Source organism: Lissotriton vulgaris, chromosome 8, assembly GCF_964263255.1.
Source record: "Lissotriton vulgaris chromosome 8, aLisVul1.2, whole genome shotgun sequence".
NCBI classification, from domain to species: Eukaryota; Metazoa; Chordata; class Amphibia; order Caudata; family Salamandridae; genus Lissotriton; species Lissotriton vulgaris.
The window spans coordinates 527,924,135-527,941,118 of record NC_141696.1 but is presented as its reverse complement, the minus strand read 5'-3'; the positions used below and the strand labels follow the sequence as shown (position 1 = coordinate 527,941,118).

Sequence of the window (16,984 nt, the reverse complement as noted above, 5' to 3'; positions counted from 1 at the left end):
TTACAACAGTTTGGGCATCAGCAGACCGCTGTGGCGATAGCCATAGGATTGTGAGCAGGAATCCACTGCCCCGAAGAAGTACTTGCATGCCCCATCTGATGTCAAAGGGCTGAAGTGGTCCAAATAAACACAAGCCAGAGGCTTGTTAGAAATCAGTAGGGGTGTCTGTTGTGGACTCACCACAATTGAACCCTTCATCTGCTGGCAGATGTTGCATTTAAGGACAAAGTCCTTGGTCGGTTTGTGAAGACCTGGCCACCAGCAGCGTTTCTGCAATAGTGAAATTGTAGCAGAAATCCCAGTGTGCTGATGCAAGACCCTCGTGTGATGCTAAAATGAATCCTCACCTGCAGTTTGAATTCGGTATTACTCTATCCCCCGCTCTAGGAATGTGATATTAGGGAAGGTTTTGTGCATCTAACTTGTTGGGAGTATTTGAGTGGAAAACCTTTCTGCAGGTGGGTGTCATTGCGAGCAGCATTGACAGCCACCATTATATCTGTGTCTTTCCTTGTTTTTGAAAGATTAATTGCAGCAACAGCAGCAGTTCGCACTGTTGCTTTAATGGCTTCATCAGCCACGGAATTCCCAGGCAACGTGCACTCCAGCACGTTGAGGACTCAATGTGTGTATTATATGAGTCTATGGCAAGCAAATTTTCAGCTTTGCCATCTGTTCCAAAGCAACTTGTGTTTGTTTGTGCACTTTTTTGAGTCTCTGAATCCATTCTGGCACAGAAAGTGTACATATTCATTATGCGACTGGACACAGTAATACGAACCACACACTGAGTGTGGGAATCCGGGAACTGTAGTCTCTAGTGCCAGAATTAGAGCCTTGAGTTCAGCCAGCTGTGTGCTGCAGTCACAAAGTGACTGCATGTAGGTTCTCTCAGGATTTAATTCTCCATGCACGCATCCTTTCACTAGTGCACACACGCTTAATATTGGTGCTGTGTCCCTATGGCAGGCTGGGCAGAACCATCTGTATGTTATCATACTGTTCTTGAGATAATATTTCATTAGGTACAGGGGATTCTTGGATATATTGCAGAAAATCTTGTGTTTGTAGTGTTGAGTCAAATCTGTAGTCCACATCTGTTGCAGTGATTAAGTTAAACCGCTGTATCCAACTTGGATGTAATGCTTTTGCGTTCGAAACGCTTGGTGACTGCTTCTAGGGTCAACACTGGGGTCATGACAATGTATTTTCGCTGAGCCAGTGCTCTCTCTCTCACCACAGCAGTCTGTTCCGCCGTCAGTTTTTTTTCTGTAGGTGCCAAACACATTTCAGCAGGGGTGTATAAATGTAAATTATATGCAGTTGATACAGTGTCACCTTCATTGAATGTTACATTGGTGTGTTCTGATGCCCCCGCCTAGACGTGGATCATCTGGTTTGTTGTGTTTACATGTGTGTACGTGCTTTGAAGCTAGCATGTCAGTTTGTACCGACAATTGTATTTCTTTGTGTTCAGTGGTCCATTGTTTGCTTGAGAAATCTGGACGAATTAAGTCGTAGAATGGTTTAACTCGATCTACATAATCTGGAATTTCAGTTCTGCCAAAATTTAGGAATCCCAATATGGATTGTAACCTCTTCAACGTAGTTGGGGGTTGTAAAGCGTACACTTCTCTACGAAATGTGTTGCAAGGCTTTTGCTTTCACTGGACAGCTCGTAACAGGACATTGAGATGGGCAATTTTTTATCTCTTTAGGTAAAATCTGTAGCCCAAGTGAGCAAATCCCAGAATTATGCCATCTTTTCTTGTCAAGTGCACTGAAAGGTCATCATCCGTCAAATATATGTCATTGACGTAGGACTACGCCTAGTCTAACTTTTGTAGAAGTTCTGTAACCATGTCAGAAAACAACCCAGGGTTATCCTTATACTCTACAGACAAGCAATTACTTTTGAATACCCAGCGCACTGAATGCGGTCAAATATCTGTTTCCAGGCGCTATATATTGGCAGAAAAATCCTTTCAAGGTATTTAGGGTTGTTTTGTATTGTTCTACGCACTATATTCATGAGTGCTACGCTGTGCACATTTTGTACTGCAAATGTGCGAGTAGCTGTGTTTAAGTGTCTGTAGTCTAATACATATCATATGAATGATCTGGTTTCATTATGGGAAACAAGGTATTATTCATGGAAGAGTGGCAACTTTCTAGAATACCCTGGTATTGAAGTTATGTGAATATCTCCCTAACTTGCTTCTTAGCTTCATTTTTAAAATCTTCACCGCAGCGGGTTTCCCACCGCGGGGTAGGCGTTTTATTGAGTGGGTGGGGCTCCGTCGGCCGTTGGCCGATGGCAGCACCCGAAAGGTAGTGCTCCCGAACACGGAACGGGTTAATGGGGTATTTTTTTTGAGATTGTGCGGTTGTCCTCAGTGGTATTTCATGGTAAGGGGAACAGTTATCCCACCCCACATGGTTGCGGTATAACACAGGAGCTAGGGCTAACACCCACTCCTTGTCATATAAATGTTTAATGGATTCTGGGACGAGGTCGGAAAAGGCACATAAAATTACAGTTTCTCTGTTTGGGCAATTCATTATGTACTCTGGTGGCCAATCCTTTTCAGCAAAAACAATATCATAACCGTATGTAAAGTCCTTTCAAAAGAGAACATTGACGTTTCTAGGTATGTTCCCCTCCAAATGGAGTTGTATTCTGTGTAAACAATATGCAATACTTACCCTAGTATCCGGTGTTTCCCCCATGATATACTCACTCAGAGCTACTCCCACTAGACAATCCATCAGGTTCTGGTGGACTATCGTGACTTCTGACGCGCTGTCCAGCATGGTCACAGCCCATTTCCCACTGAGAAGCAGTGTCCTCAATATCCGTGGCATGCCTGACCTTAAGTCAAGATACCTTCTTTTTTAATTGAAATTTGGAAGGCTTAGGTTTATCTTCCAGTTTAATGACGTAGTTAGAGGAGCACTGTGAATTCTTCTTTTGTTTCACATGCTCCTCAAATCTGTGCTCTGACTGTTCACCTCTCTCCAAAAGTTTTTTAGATGACTCCTGAAAGGAATGAGACAAACGTGTATCAGTATCCTGATACCGATCATGTGGTCTAATATCACAGGTTATATTTCAGTGGGGAGACCCACCCCGTGATTTAATTTTGTCCTTGTGTTTCTTATAATCCCACTTCTTCTTTGTAGAAGATTTGGTTGTTTGCTTCGAGTTATCCTTTTCAGAATGACTCTATAGTTGTAGTTTACAAGGTCTGGCTCCGAAATTATCTCTACTCAGCGTAGCATAGATGTCTTCGATAATTTTAGGTCATTTGTGCTCTTGCTGTGCTGCAGCCAAATCTCTTAGATGCTGGCATATAAACAAAGCTGGTACCTCCCCCTTAAGTTACTTAACATACTGGTGGATACCATGGCCAAACTGCCCATCAGTTTCATCCCCAAGTCCAAGGCAGGTGTAGCTCAGTACTCATCTTGGATCGGTTTAAGCACTTCCAGCAAAACAGCCAATGAAGGGGTACTGTGTGTCCTATTATCTACTGCAGCAAAAACTGTACCCCATGTGGTGCAGTCTTCTAGTTGGGAGGAGCCATCCCCATTGCCAAGCAAATTGTTAATATTCTGTGTTTTTCATGCGGTCCATTACAAGCGAACTTGTTTTTTGTGCAATCCAGAACAGAATCTCCTCACGTCTGATGGGAACCTTGCCCATGAGTGCATTCAGTGTTTGCCGGCTGATGCCTGGTGTGGCCAATTGTGGTTGTGCAGCTTGAGCAGTCTGCGCAGGGTCGAGTGTTAATGTTCGCTTAACGAACTGTGCCAAACAACTGTAGAACGTCACTAAGTGTTTGTACAGTGTCGCAAATGCACAACTGATACATTTTCAAAATTAGAATGCAGTGTATATCTGCCTAACACTCGCCATTTCGTTCTCTCATTGCTAAGGGGACAGAGTTAAACTTTTTCTGTTGTGTGTGGAAGGGCGTCATCAAACCAATTTGTGTATGTTAAAGGAATTTGTATTCCTGCATATGGTGTATAATTATCTGGTACTTCTTTCTGTTTATAGGTGTGAACCTATTGTGCTGTCTGCTGCCGGGAATGTAACACCTCTGTACTATATACTTCGTTTACCTCAGCCACAAAGGTAATATCTCCACCCTCAAGTGTGAAAGTATGTTGTATAAGTTTGAGTAACCACAGGTCTAGTTTTCAGCAATGTTAAGTGCTGAATCATATTTGTCTCCAGACATGGTGTATGAATTTCAGAGAGGGCAACACACTGGGAACAAATCCTTTGAAGAGTTCAAGCTTGAGCAACCTACAGCCAAAACATAGGTGTTACCTACTCAGCTGAGGAGGATAGTCTCTAACACCATGGAGGTCTCCGTAAAGAGAACTACTAAGGCAATCCATTAAATAAGAACCTAAATTACCATAGTTAGTGGTGCTATGTTCTATAGTTTCCACTTTTACAGTAGGAACTGCACACTTGTTAGGCAACATAAATGTAGGGACTGGTGCCAAATTGATTCAATGAACCCCCTTGGGATATGTTGTCTTAAAGGCCAGCTACTTCACAATTCCACCATAAGCTCCCCTAAACTAGACGGGTAGCGAATGGCTTGAGCAACCTCAGAACATGACAACTCTATTCCCGCCCAGGAATCGTGGTATAGCATCTTTTCACTCGCGCGCTCTCAAATAAATCTAAAAGAAGGACACAAAGGGGTGTTTTCAATATTTATTGAACCACTATGATTTTTGTATAAAATATATGCACTACAGTGATCAATAGACAAAAGCAGATAAAAGTATCAGGACAGTAAAGAGAATTAACAATTCCACTATTGTGCTAAGACAGTGTGTACATGCTGGCATAAAAGTACTGAGTATAGTGTACTACTACTATGCGTTCGAAAACCTAGTTGTCTAGGTGTGTGTGTTCTGCCAACAATTCCCTATAGCATGATCTAACTCCCCTTTACCTGGAGGCAAAGTACGTAGGTCCCTGTCTTGGTCACAGGCTGGACATCCCTCCTTGCTGAGGGATCAACATGAACCAGCTTTGCTGAAACTCCCAACACAACAATGACCTCACATGAGACAGCCAAGTGTTCCTCTCTAGGGCATGAACGTGCAAGTGTATTTATAACAATGGCATCCATGCTACAGTGCGGATGGCTCAGCTGACGCTTATTGTCTCTTTGATAGCAATGTCGCCTCCTGTTCAAAATAACAAATAACATTTGCACAATGTGTGTCGGGCCTTGTACGAAATGTTCAAGGTTTCGCAATAGTGTTCTTGCGAAGTGGTTTTGTAAGCAAACTGGTTATGGAGAAACTAACCACACTGTTACGGAAGCAACTGTGAGTGTCAACAGTCTTTGTGTGAAAGAGAAGGCAACATCAGAAACGTGTGCATGTTAAAAAGGCAGTGTTTCTCACCGGGCCTAACTGAGTCACGTGACAACCCATTGCAAGGCCTTGGTGGAACAAAAATAAATGCGACAACTTGGCTTTCAAAGGATCGATCCTGCCGCAGCAAATATAGACTTTGTGGAAGGGTGTCTGGCAGTAAGGAAGACATCCACAACTTCAGGTGGCAAGTCAAAGACTGTAAACTGCCTCTGCTGAATCTCTACACATGAAGTGCAGAAGTACAGGTGGAGAGCCCTTCCCTGCTGTTGTATGAGAAGAGCTTTCCGAAGAGGTAGAATGATTGGAATGAAGAAGAATATGCTCAGCAGTTATGGGATCATACTCGGAGTCCAATTCCAAATCTGAAAACTGGTACCCTGTTATTCCTGATCTTCTTCAGAACTCTGGGCAGGAGAGACCGGAAATCATATAGGACTCGCCAATTAAATCACATGTCTTACAGAGGACCTTAGCAGGAGTTGTGCCACACAAAACGTTAGAACACTGTGTCCTCAGCAGTGGCAAAAAGATCTAGACTGTCGGAAAAAACCTGGGGTGTACATATCGGGGTATAGCTGCTATTCAGGACTTACCAGGTACAGCTGTGGAGTGGACTGCCCTGGTGTTCAAACAATCCCACCAAGATGTTCATAATCAGGAAGATATCCTGATGTTCCAAACACCTCCACAGTTGTAGTGTTTCTTGGCACAGGACTCCTGACCCCAATCTGCCCTGCTTGTTGCAGTACCACATGGCGGTCGTTTTTGTCTGTGGGAACCTGTACCAACCTCCTCTTGATGGACAGTCAGAAGAACTCCAGTGACAGGCAAATGGCCCGCAACTCCAACAGATTGAGAACAAGGAAGTTATCCTCTGATCTCCACCTGTCCCAGGTGGCCTACTTCAAACAGCAGTCTGCTGCTGGTTAGGTTGCAGTAGGACAACCTCCACTGCAGATCTTGTGCAGTGTCCTCCAAAACCTGGATAACATAGGGTATGTTTCCTAGGTGCTGGGTCCACTGAGACTTCAGATCCCACTGTAATTTCCACACATGCCACTGAGAGAAGGGGCTAGTCTCACTGAGTTCCAGGACAGAGGCTGAAACATCATGATCATACCCAGAATGTCCTGAACTTATTGTGATGAAGCAAGACACTGAACAATGTCTAAAACTGCTCCTATGATAAGGATACCTCTGCAAAGCAGTCGGGTATGACTTAAGAGGAGCTCATATCGATCTTACTGTAAGAGGTGTGAGGCGGTCACCTTTGTGAACATCACAAGCATAGCAATCGCAGAATTAGGGACAGGTGGTTACTCTTGCTATTTCCTCATGCCTAAGAAAGATGAAGACCATTGTCCTATCTTAGATCTTAATCCTGTGAATGTCTTCTTACGGAATTACAGACTTGAAATACTCTGAATGGCCCAGATTGCATCTGACCTGGATTCGTGTGGCTGGATGGTAGTCTTGGACCTGCAGGATGCAAACATTCATGTGCCTGACCTGTAGTCCCACAAGCCTTACCTGCGGTTCAAGGTTAGCCAAGAGTATTTTCTGTTTGCAGTACTCCCCTTTGGCTTTACCAGTGCACCTCAAGTGTTCACGAAAGCAATTGCAGTGTTTGCCCTCCACCTTTGGAGGTTGAGGACAATAGTTTTCCCCCAACTTGACAATTGGCTGTTGAAGAGGTGTTTGTCACAGTCAGTCGTAGATCATCTCCAGGAGATGGCGGACCTTTTACCTTCGTTGGGGTTCTTGGTCAACATGCCACAGTCATATCAAACTCTTTTGCACTGGACTGGAGTCAGAGAATAACTTTGGTTGTGACGAGATGGATTTGGCTTGGGCACCGCAGTCAGCAGCCTTCAGCGCTCCAATGCCAGTGACGTCAGGAACAGCTTTGATGAAAGACTAACTGCAGAATGGAAGATGGTTCCAGAGTCTGTGTGGAGTCAGGGTCCAGGGGCTCAGATGGGGAGGTCCCACCAGAGCCCTTGCGCCAAAAAGCATGCCATAGGGAGCTATATGAGTATCAAAAATGTATAACATGCCCTCCTTAAAGGCTTTGACCTGCTGTAGCTTTGCCAATGGCCCAGGGAACTCAGGTCACATCGGGACTCAACTTCTCAAGTGGAGATCGGGAGCGAGATCCAGTGGCACCCGGACGCCTCGCAACTTTGTTTTAGATAGAATGACGGGATAGGGTTGAATCCAGCTTTGCCTTTCCATATTACATTGATTGTGAAGAAGATCTGCATTGGGATCAGACTCTATAGCAGGAATGGGTCCTCGACTGGTGTAGGAGAGGGACGAACGTGAGGTGTATGACTTCTCTTGATGTTTGGCGACGCACAGCTTTACTTCATGGTCTGTGATCACCATTGGGTGCAAGAGAGCACATTCATCGCATGACTAAGTTGTGTTCAGAGCCTAGTTACCAAAGGCACACCAGATCCAGCTGGGCCGACGACAGCATAACAGACACGGCACTCCCCCATCTTATCTAGGTTTGTTTTTGCTTCTCTCACTTCTATAGGGCTAGTTGGGGAGTGGGGCCACTGACATTTCTCTTTCCTTTCTCCATGGAGATCTCACCTTGGACAATTATATGTCTCTTGACATCAGTTGGTTACTGTTTATGTGGGCCAGTTGGGCCTCGTTATAGGTTTTTGTTGGACCTGGTGACAAAACATATACACACATACACCTCTCAACACCACCCCCACGCAAATGAAATTAACACCTGTGATTGGACAATAGAGTGGCGTGGTAAGGCAGCACAGGGCAAAACCAAGTGCAGCTTCTCACTGGAAACCACCATGACTAACCAATTAGTGGTTCCCACCTTCAATTTCAAAGGTCTCAATCATTCCCTCAAACTGAGCTCTGTTCTTACCAGAAAATTCGAGGACACACATGCTTATTGCAGGAGACTCATCTCCTCTCCAAAATCCAACACAGACTTCGCTCTAAGACCTTCCCCCATCAATATTTCTTGTCCCTCCCATCCAAGTGGACCGGGGTGGCAATCCTGACAAACGCCTGGTCTCAGAAGTGCATTGACTGACAGGTCCAACTACCGAGGTCCCAAAATCCAAGAGCCATATACACTGGGAGACTGAAATAAGCAGGGAACTTACGGTACAGGAGTGGGGAGACATCTACTATCGGGCACTGCATATCGCCCATAACATTGCCAGTATTGAAACAGCCACGAAAATCACTACCTATTGGTACTACAAACCCCACTGACTGCACAAATATAAGCCGTCCAAATCTCCAGAGTGTTTGGCCAATGCGGGCTCCCTGGCACGCTGCTACATATCTTGTGGAACATCCCAAAATGCAAGGCTTGCTGGTCGCAGGTACTTACAGACATTGACACCCACTTCGACACCGAACTTCCCAGATTCCTAGCTTACATAGTCCTGGGCCTCCCTAATGCTTTTACCTTTCCTCTTTGGTCACGGTGGGGTAGACAGATGTGCCTAGCCCTGGGCACAGCCTTACAGAATATCCTATCCCACTGGGGTACAGGGCAGATTCCCACACACCTAGGCTGGTTGCACCATCTGTGGCACATAATAGGGATGGAACGTATAACATTGCATAGTGCCCCGGAGACAGCTGTCCCTAAAATGCTGATGTACATTTTTTTGTCTCTGCCGATTATACCAGTCGTTTTTCCACCGAAAGAAAATTAAAAATAATCTTGTCAGAGTTAGTCGCAATCAGGTATGGCTTTAATAATTTCAGGTTTACCTGCATTCTACTTTCTTGGAACGTTCCTGAAAGTCAAAGCTCCTTACATTGTAAGGGAAAAAGGATCAGATTACATTTTTAAATCAATTTTAGAGATCTCATCTAGGTCTAGACAAATTTTGGTTATGTCTGCATGAGCTCACAGCATTTTGTGTTCTGGTTCTTTAAAAATCCTGAAACTCCACTAAGTTTTCTGTAAAAAACCTAGTATGTGCACTCTGTAACAACCAAAACACATGCATCTTCATTTTGCAGTGATGGTGTTTTTTACCTTTTGTATTTAAATGTAAAATCATAAGAATCATTGCCTGCAAAATGGAGGAGAAAATACATTTGGTGCTAAAGCACTGACATATGCCGGTTTTGCATTTCACATAATTACGTGTAATTATTCCAAAATGTTATGTAATTACAGCAAAGCAAGTTATGGAACTTTCGCAGACCCCTACTATCAACTCAATGACAAGTTGTTGGGATCTTGCAAATGAAGTGGCTCATCAGCTGATGCAAGTTTAAAAACAAAGCCATTCACAGAAGACCAAGTGCATGCAATATTTTTTATTGCTGATGTGCACATAAAGTTATTTCAGAGAACTTACACTACAAAGCAAGTAGCTGTATACAAGTAAGAAACATACAATACAGAATAACAAAGTAATTCAATACAAGCGAATAGAGCAATCAGGTTAAAATACAATTCAACACACTTTGATAAATATTCATAATACTGTTAAAACTATTATACAGAAATACTAACACTAAACATTCATTAGTGTCAACTAAATAGAATACTATACATGATTGTTATTAAGTATTACATAAAAGTGATATTTAAAATGTAGTTGACATTACAACATGAAATACAAAACATAGCAGTTATCGAATAGAGGCAATTAGAAGAGAAGTATAGCATTGGTGGGGAAAGGTTCTATCCCTGGCCCCTAAAAATGGAAGTTTTGTTAAGGCAATGTTTTAGTGTAACAACATAGGTTACTTACAAACAAGATATGGAAAACTTCCTATTTTAATTCTTGGGTGTATACAACTTATGATGTGAATGTATGAATTAGCAGCTTCAAAAATGCAAGAGCCAATAAAGTGATACTAACACCAATTCGAAAAAATGTTTTATCCTTTAATTAAAAAAGTAAACAATTCACATAAAGCATTATCAGTATTAATGAACTTAGGACGGTAACAGGGCATTGGTGGAGAAGACAAGAGGCAATAAAATAACGAAGGATCATGTTAACTACCTCTGATTACAAATGCAGTTGGTGCACAAGCTTTGTTTTATTACATTTAGGATGTGTTTTTCTGTGGCTACTTTTAATGCAATGCCTAAAGTCCCAATTCTATTTTTCTTTTTACAATAAGATCTTTGTTTTCTCCGGCCCAGTTTAAAAAAAGGCCAAGAGCACAAAATGTTTGTTTGATTGAGAAAGGCACAACCAAGTGCTACTGGCAGCTTAGGTTGGCTTACTGCCTAAGGTCATCCCACATAATGAGATTTCAGAAGAGCACAAGCGGTCAATCCTATGACCATTCCCAGAAAAAACTATGCAAATTCACTTGGCGTGGCACTGATCACTTGCCTCCAGGTTTTGAAGTTTGTAGGGTCGGCTAACAAAAAAAAAAAGTCCTGTCTTGAACTTTGTCACTCACTACATTTACTTTGGATCTTCAAGGTTGGCTTAATACGGCATGTAAAGTATGCTCGCTGATATCTCTCGGCTAAATAAGTAAATAAACTACAGATAGGCATCTTAAGCCTGATTAAATGAAACTGTGGTGTGTTTCCAAATCAGCTTTTCCTTAAAGCAAGTATACGATTGGGGCCGGAGTCCAACAATTCAGATAGCTACACAAGTACAGTTTATACTTTAAAAAAATCATTAAAATTAAAGCTATTGGCATGTGCTCAGTTATTTTTATCTTATAAAATTATTATTCACTGCCAAGCTTAAATTATTCTACAATCTACGTCCACATATGTGCAGAATTTGAAATAACACCACAAAAACCGAGGCCCAACATCCTTTAAGCTTATTAACCAACATTAGTCATGCTGACCTTTAAAAGGAACATAAACTTCAATCCTAATGTGGCCATCAACACGCTTCAATGATTGGCCATAAACGATTAACGCGGTGTGGGCGGAGTAAGAACTGTACCCTAAATTAATAATTATCTAATGGTGAAGTCCTACCAAATCTCCAAACTGTAATTCTTATTACACTTTAGGACAATGTGCACAATATATGCTGTGACACTGCCATTACCTGCCTGGTATAGCATATATGTGGTGCAAAAGGGGGTGGTGATGGACGGAGCATCTGAACCAATCAAACACTCACACCCAGTCAACAGATCTGGGTTTAATCCATCTCCGTTCTTTAGCCCACTCTGCCACCCCAGTTCAGACATGGCCATATGCAAATAAATAGCATATAAACGCATCTTTAACAGATTAACTTGTGAAAGTTCCCTAAGCAACTGTGGCACACTACAGTAAAGAAATTAGAAACTGCTTCTTATACTTGAACTCCTCACTGAGGCAGATTCCAGCTACACCCACTTCCTGAAATCAAAGAAATTTAAAACTTTAAAATCTCTTGGTAGAAAAATCCCCAAAACTGAAAATAGGACAGTGCAGCTCATTCCCGCCTTTCCTGATTAATAGTAAAAACATTGAAATTGGGCCATCTTTGTGCAGACTCTTTAGTTGTATGTCCTTAAAACTATATACACTGCCTATAATGTGTCACTTCACGTCCAAAATTCCAAAGATATTCTCAGAGGCACAATGCTATTGCTAACATTTGAGGAAAATGGGATTATAAACAGTAATTTTAAAAACGTTTATATTTTTCAACAGGTCTCTCCAGTCCAACCAAATCATGCGCAGTCGGGCAATTCTAAGCTTACAGAAACGTTCCCGAGCCCATCAGATGCTTCATATTGGTTGAGAAAGACTAATCATAGAATGCAGACTGGTGAAACACTACCAGACCCCTCACTGAGAAACCCTAATTAGTCATTAGTCTATTGCTGTAATAGAAGTTTTTCAATTTCAGTAAATGACCAGTCCTGCTTCAGAAATGGTCAAACGGGTGATCTTCAGACAACAGCTACTCTGAACAATAGTCTTAACAGCAATCAATAATGTGGCCAAAAATTCATATGGATATATTCCTGTCCTTAATAAGTGCTGCAAACCTGTGTTAGAAAACTTGCGGCATTTCTGCCTTTCATTAAAGGCGAAGAAGGTTGGCTGCCATCCAAACCTGAGCAAAGATTATTTTGGCCACAGAAATCATTTCAAATATACTTTTCTCCTAAACCTACTATATGAATACTGAATAAAATGAACATCTCCTCCACTAACAACAGCCCCACTTGCCTCAAGTTGAATCCAACTGATATGGATGATAAAAACCGCACCATGAAGTTGCATCTAAGCATACTTTATCCTCCACTTTACAAACTAGACTGGATCTTGAAGGTTTGAAACTGAATAAAAATTGCCTAGAATTACTGTGTATGAAAAGCAGGAGCCATTAGAGAAGCTAAGATTTAATTGTACAATATTTTTGCTATCTGCTTGGTAAGTCCTAATACCAAAATTCTGGCATAAAGGCTCAAACTAATTTGAGTGCTCGTGTTCAACAGTTCAGAGCTGTACAACGGGATTTCTTTCTTTTGAACACACCTTTTTGTACATGAATGTGTTCATAGATTCTCCTTTAAGATTCATCCATTTTACGACTTAAACGGTGCAAAGTATGCGTTCCTCTGCAGCATATACCCAAGGGATGTCATTACCTGGCCTACTGACTTTACACAGAACTATGGCGAACACTTGTATATGCACTGCCTATCAAATATGACAGTGCTGGGTCATCAAGCCTGACCATATCCCTAAAATTCAAAGACATAAAACACAAATAACTACAACAAAGGATTTTTTACTGTAGAATTGTTCATTTTTTGTTTACAGAAATAGGAATGCTGCTCACCCCCTGAGAGAGAAAGTGCTTCAGTGTGGCATTTTCAGCTTGGCATCATTTTGAAATACCCGTTTGAGGAACACTGACTTTTTCTTTATTAAAAAATAAAAACATAACAGAAAAGTGCCTGATTTTGGAATGCCAAACTAAACGGTTGCCCATTTACTTGGGCATTAGTCCAAAGGAGTGCAAGACAAATGCATACTGAGATCTACAAGATATACTGGCGTGGTAGGCATGAATTAAAAAAATATTAAGGGCTACCATAATATGCTACAGTAATATGAAGGAGGGCATTCATACATAACTGGCAAGTTCTAGTGACGTGAAAGGTGTGTGTGGCACGAGGTTTAATTTCACCATGGAGCGAACAGTGACTTTCCACAACGCTACATGCTCATAAGCAACCTATTACTTTCAAGCAAATACACTTACGAGCTCCCTCATACTGTAACATTTTCATTTATATAGCATCTCGAAAATATAAATAGGGAAGGAGGACACTATTCGAAGGTCATTTAAGAGGTACCTCTTTCAAATATAGTTTCCAAACACTTTTACTTCAAATCGTTACACAAACAAGCACCTTCATAAACGTTAAAGCAACAGACAATGGAAATAAAAACTGATATGCACGGTTTAAAACACTCAAGTTAACAGTGTGTAGTGAGATGAAACGACATTACTGTACACGAAGAGAACAGTGATGACAATGACTGAGGCATTCTAGAAAGCTGGAGATGGGTACATTCACCAATGTGAGGATAATGTTCTGCCATGAGTATGTCGGCTCCATCTCCTCTGAAATTCTGCATGCATGATGAGTGGAGTCATTTAGTAAACAGGGACATTAAAATATTCATGGCGTGGCTACAAAAGAAACGTACACATGCTTACACACGATACATGGAATGCACATGCAGTCAACAGTTAATACACACAGAATAATTGTTAAACAGCAAGCACATTTACAAAACACTAGTACGTCGTCCAATGGGACTCAGGGGTGTGCAGTAGGACAAGGGCCCTACTAAGTGTGGGCGATACATTCTTAAAGTATGGTAACTTACATTACATCACATATCGGAATTAGGAGTTTGTGTTAAATATTGGCAAGCGAAACTTGCCCATATTTGTGAAGCAATAAAGTCAATGCTCGGTAAATACTGAAACATACATATTTTGATGATGTAAGCACCAACATCTACTTCTTATTACACAAAAACTGCTGATGGGCGATATGTATCGAATGCAATAATGGGCAACTAGTAATAAGGGCCTAAGTATTCCACAGAAGCTTTCGTAATTTCTCAAAAAGCTAGAACCTTATCACATTGAGATGCATTTGCCACTGAAAAAAGATACCATGTTTGAAACCATGCTTAAGACTTCATGCTTTTTTATATGTACCTGGCAGCCTTTATATGTTATGCCAGCCAGAGCATTACAGTGCAACTGTTAACTTTTGTTTCGTGACAGGCTGTAGGGGGAGGGATGCATGTTTTAAATAATAGTTTACAAATCAGGCATGCCATTTAGTCTTCATAAAGAAAGGCCTGATCCACAAATTAAAATCCTATCTTATCCATGTAGAAAAGGCCAAACAAGGCTTCCACATCCACTACCACTTATTTCCAAGTAGACTTTGAGGATCACCACTAATATACATATAACCCCACAGAAGGTGTTATATGTATATTACGCCTAAAGAAAGCATTTAAATCTCAGAGGTATTATCTTTATGAGAAAGAACTCCAAGCACTGCAACGTGTTTTAGGAAACAATTTTATAAAAGCAATTAAAAAACACAACAAGGTGTGGCAGAATTGTTTGACTTTACATCAGATCTGGGAAACAAGGCAGTCAATGTTTTGAAGCCTTGGAATAGAAGACACTTTCCATAAAACATCTTATTAGCTGTGGCTATATATTTGGAAACATATACTTTAACTCCTTAATTGCGGAGGCTTTTTCAGTATTTAGCGCTTAGGCATAAATACGTCTTTTTCCACATAAGTTATACACAGCAAATTTGTGTCGTTTTTTCAACATCATGGGGATACTAAAAGCAATGGTTTATGGCTTGACCAAGAGGGGACCTAGAAAATAGGTAATATTAGCGAAATATTGGGGTTTTTGTGGAAAAATGGGAAAAAGTGGTCAGCACAAAAATGTCTTTTTTCCCCTGAAATTGGCATCAACATAAGGTTTGCTCACTAGAGTCACCATAAAGTAACCATCTTCCCAGCATTCAGGAGCATGCAGAGCTGAATCAAAAAAGCAATTTTTACCACTGTTTTGGCATTTTTCATAGCCCATTTTTCCTCATGCTGTGCTTCGAACCTACGTCCAGTTTGCAGCGGAAACTGGTGTGAAACCCCTGGGTGATCTCTAAAGCTACAGATTTCTGGAAAGTAGACCACATTCTGAATTGTGCAGGGGGTTATTTGTGTAGATCCGTCAAGATTTTCAAAATTAAACAAACTGAAATAAAAAATATTGAAAAGGAGTAGGAAAAAACATTTGCGACAACGTTTTCATCTGTAACTTCTTGTCACAATGACAGATTTACAAAAACAATATTCCATTATGTCTGCTAGACACTTTTGGTTGCGGGAAATATCAGGCTCGTAGGTTGTCCAAGAACCCGAGCTACCCAGAGCCAACAACTGAGCTGCACTTACAAGGGGTTTTCCTTGTATGCGAAGATAGAGCAAGTCGTATGGTAAAATATAAAGAGTGAAAAATATGTATGAAGGAAACCTATGTATTTCTGAAATGTAGACCAGATACTGAGTTCAGAAGCAGTGGTTATTTGTACATCTCTAAATGTGTGGGTTCCCGTCTTAGCATGTGATTCAGAAGGCATTTTTTCAAAATGTTTTCTTTCATACACATTGGTTCATATTTGGAACATACAAATGCAGAGAAATCAAATAGGTGATACCAAATGTTCTTCTATTCTGTGTTTCCACATGTCTATTGATAAAAATAGTACATCACTTGTGTGGGTAGGCCCACAGCCCGAGAAATGAAAGGCTCAAATTGAAACATGGGCACAACAGTTTTCCACTGAAAACGGAACCTTTTTTTGCAATATGGATAGTTGTGGATTTTGGGCCCTAGGTCAGCTTGTAGCTAGGGAAACCTAGCAAACCAGTACATTTGTTAAAACTAGACACCCCGGGAAATTCATGGTGGGGTGGCTTGAATGGCTCTCTCAAGGTTTTCGTAACCAGAAGCGCTTGCAAACCTCAAACTTTGAATAAAAACAAACATTCTCCACACATTTCTGTGACTGAAAGTTCTGGAACTAGCAGGGAGTCACACATTTCTCAAGAGAACATGCCATATAAGGCCCTAAAGTGCTACGTGGAGTGATCACCAATTGGTGCAGCTGCAAATTTTTCTTGCTGTGTTCAGTCAGCCGGTATACATGGAAACCTACCAACCACAGACATTTTTTAACAATAGACTCCCAGGGAAATCCAGGGTGGTGTGCCTTGTGTGAATCCCACAAGGTTTTCCTACCCACAATGCTCGGCAAACCTCAAAGTATTGCCTAAACTCATGTATTTTCCTTATATATCTGTGATGGAAACCTTTGTTGATTCCTTCTGATTCTGTTAGATTCATAACAGAAATACAAGGAAAAGTAGTGATTATAGGCAAATCTGAGGTTTGTGGGGAACTGTGGGAATGCAAAAGTTGTGGGATCCACTTGAAAGACCCCACCCTGGACTCTGGCCGGTGTCTAGTTTTCAAAAACATCTAGGTCTGGTAGGCGAGCC

General features: G+C 41.4%; 1 protein-coding gene across 4 annotated transcripts in view; it reads right to left on the bottom strand.

Moving 5' to 3' along the window:
* Positions 1-16,984, bottom strand: part of AP1S2 (adaptor related protein complex 1 subunit sigma 2) — a 148,193-nt gene that overhangs the window by 36,691 nt on the left and 94,518 nt on the right. For 2 of the 4 annotated variants that reach the window (XR_015299291.1, XM_086934332.1), the window contains one exon: positions 9,727-14,063. The exons of the other annotated variants lie outside the window; for them this stretch is intronic. Coding sequence is in view for 1 of the 2 variants with exons in the window: in XM_086934332.1 (XP_086790458.1) it covers positions 14,028-14,063 (36 nt within the window). In the remaining variant the exon portion in view is untranslated. Of the gene's footprint in view, positions 1-9,726; positions 14,064-16,984 lie in introns of those variants that run through there. 4 annotated transcript variants of the gene reach the window in all.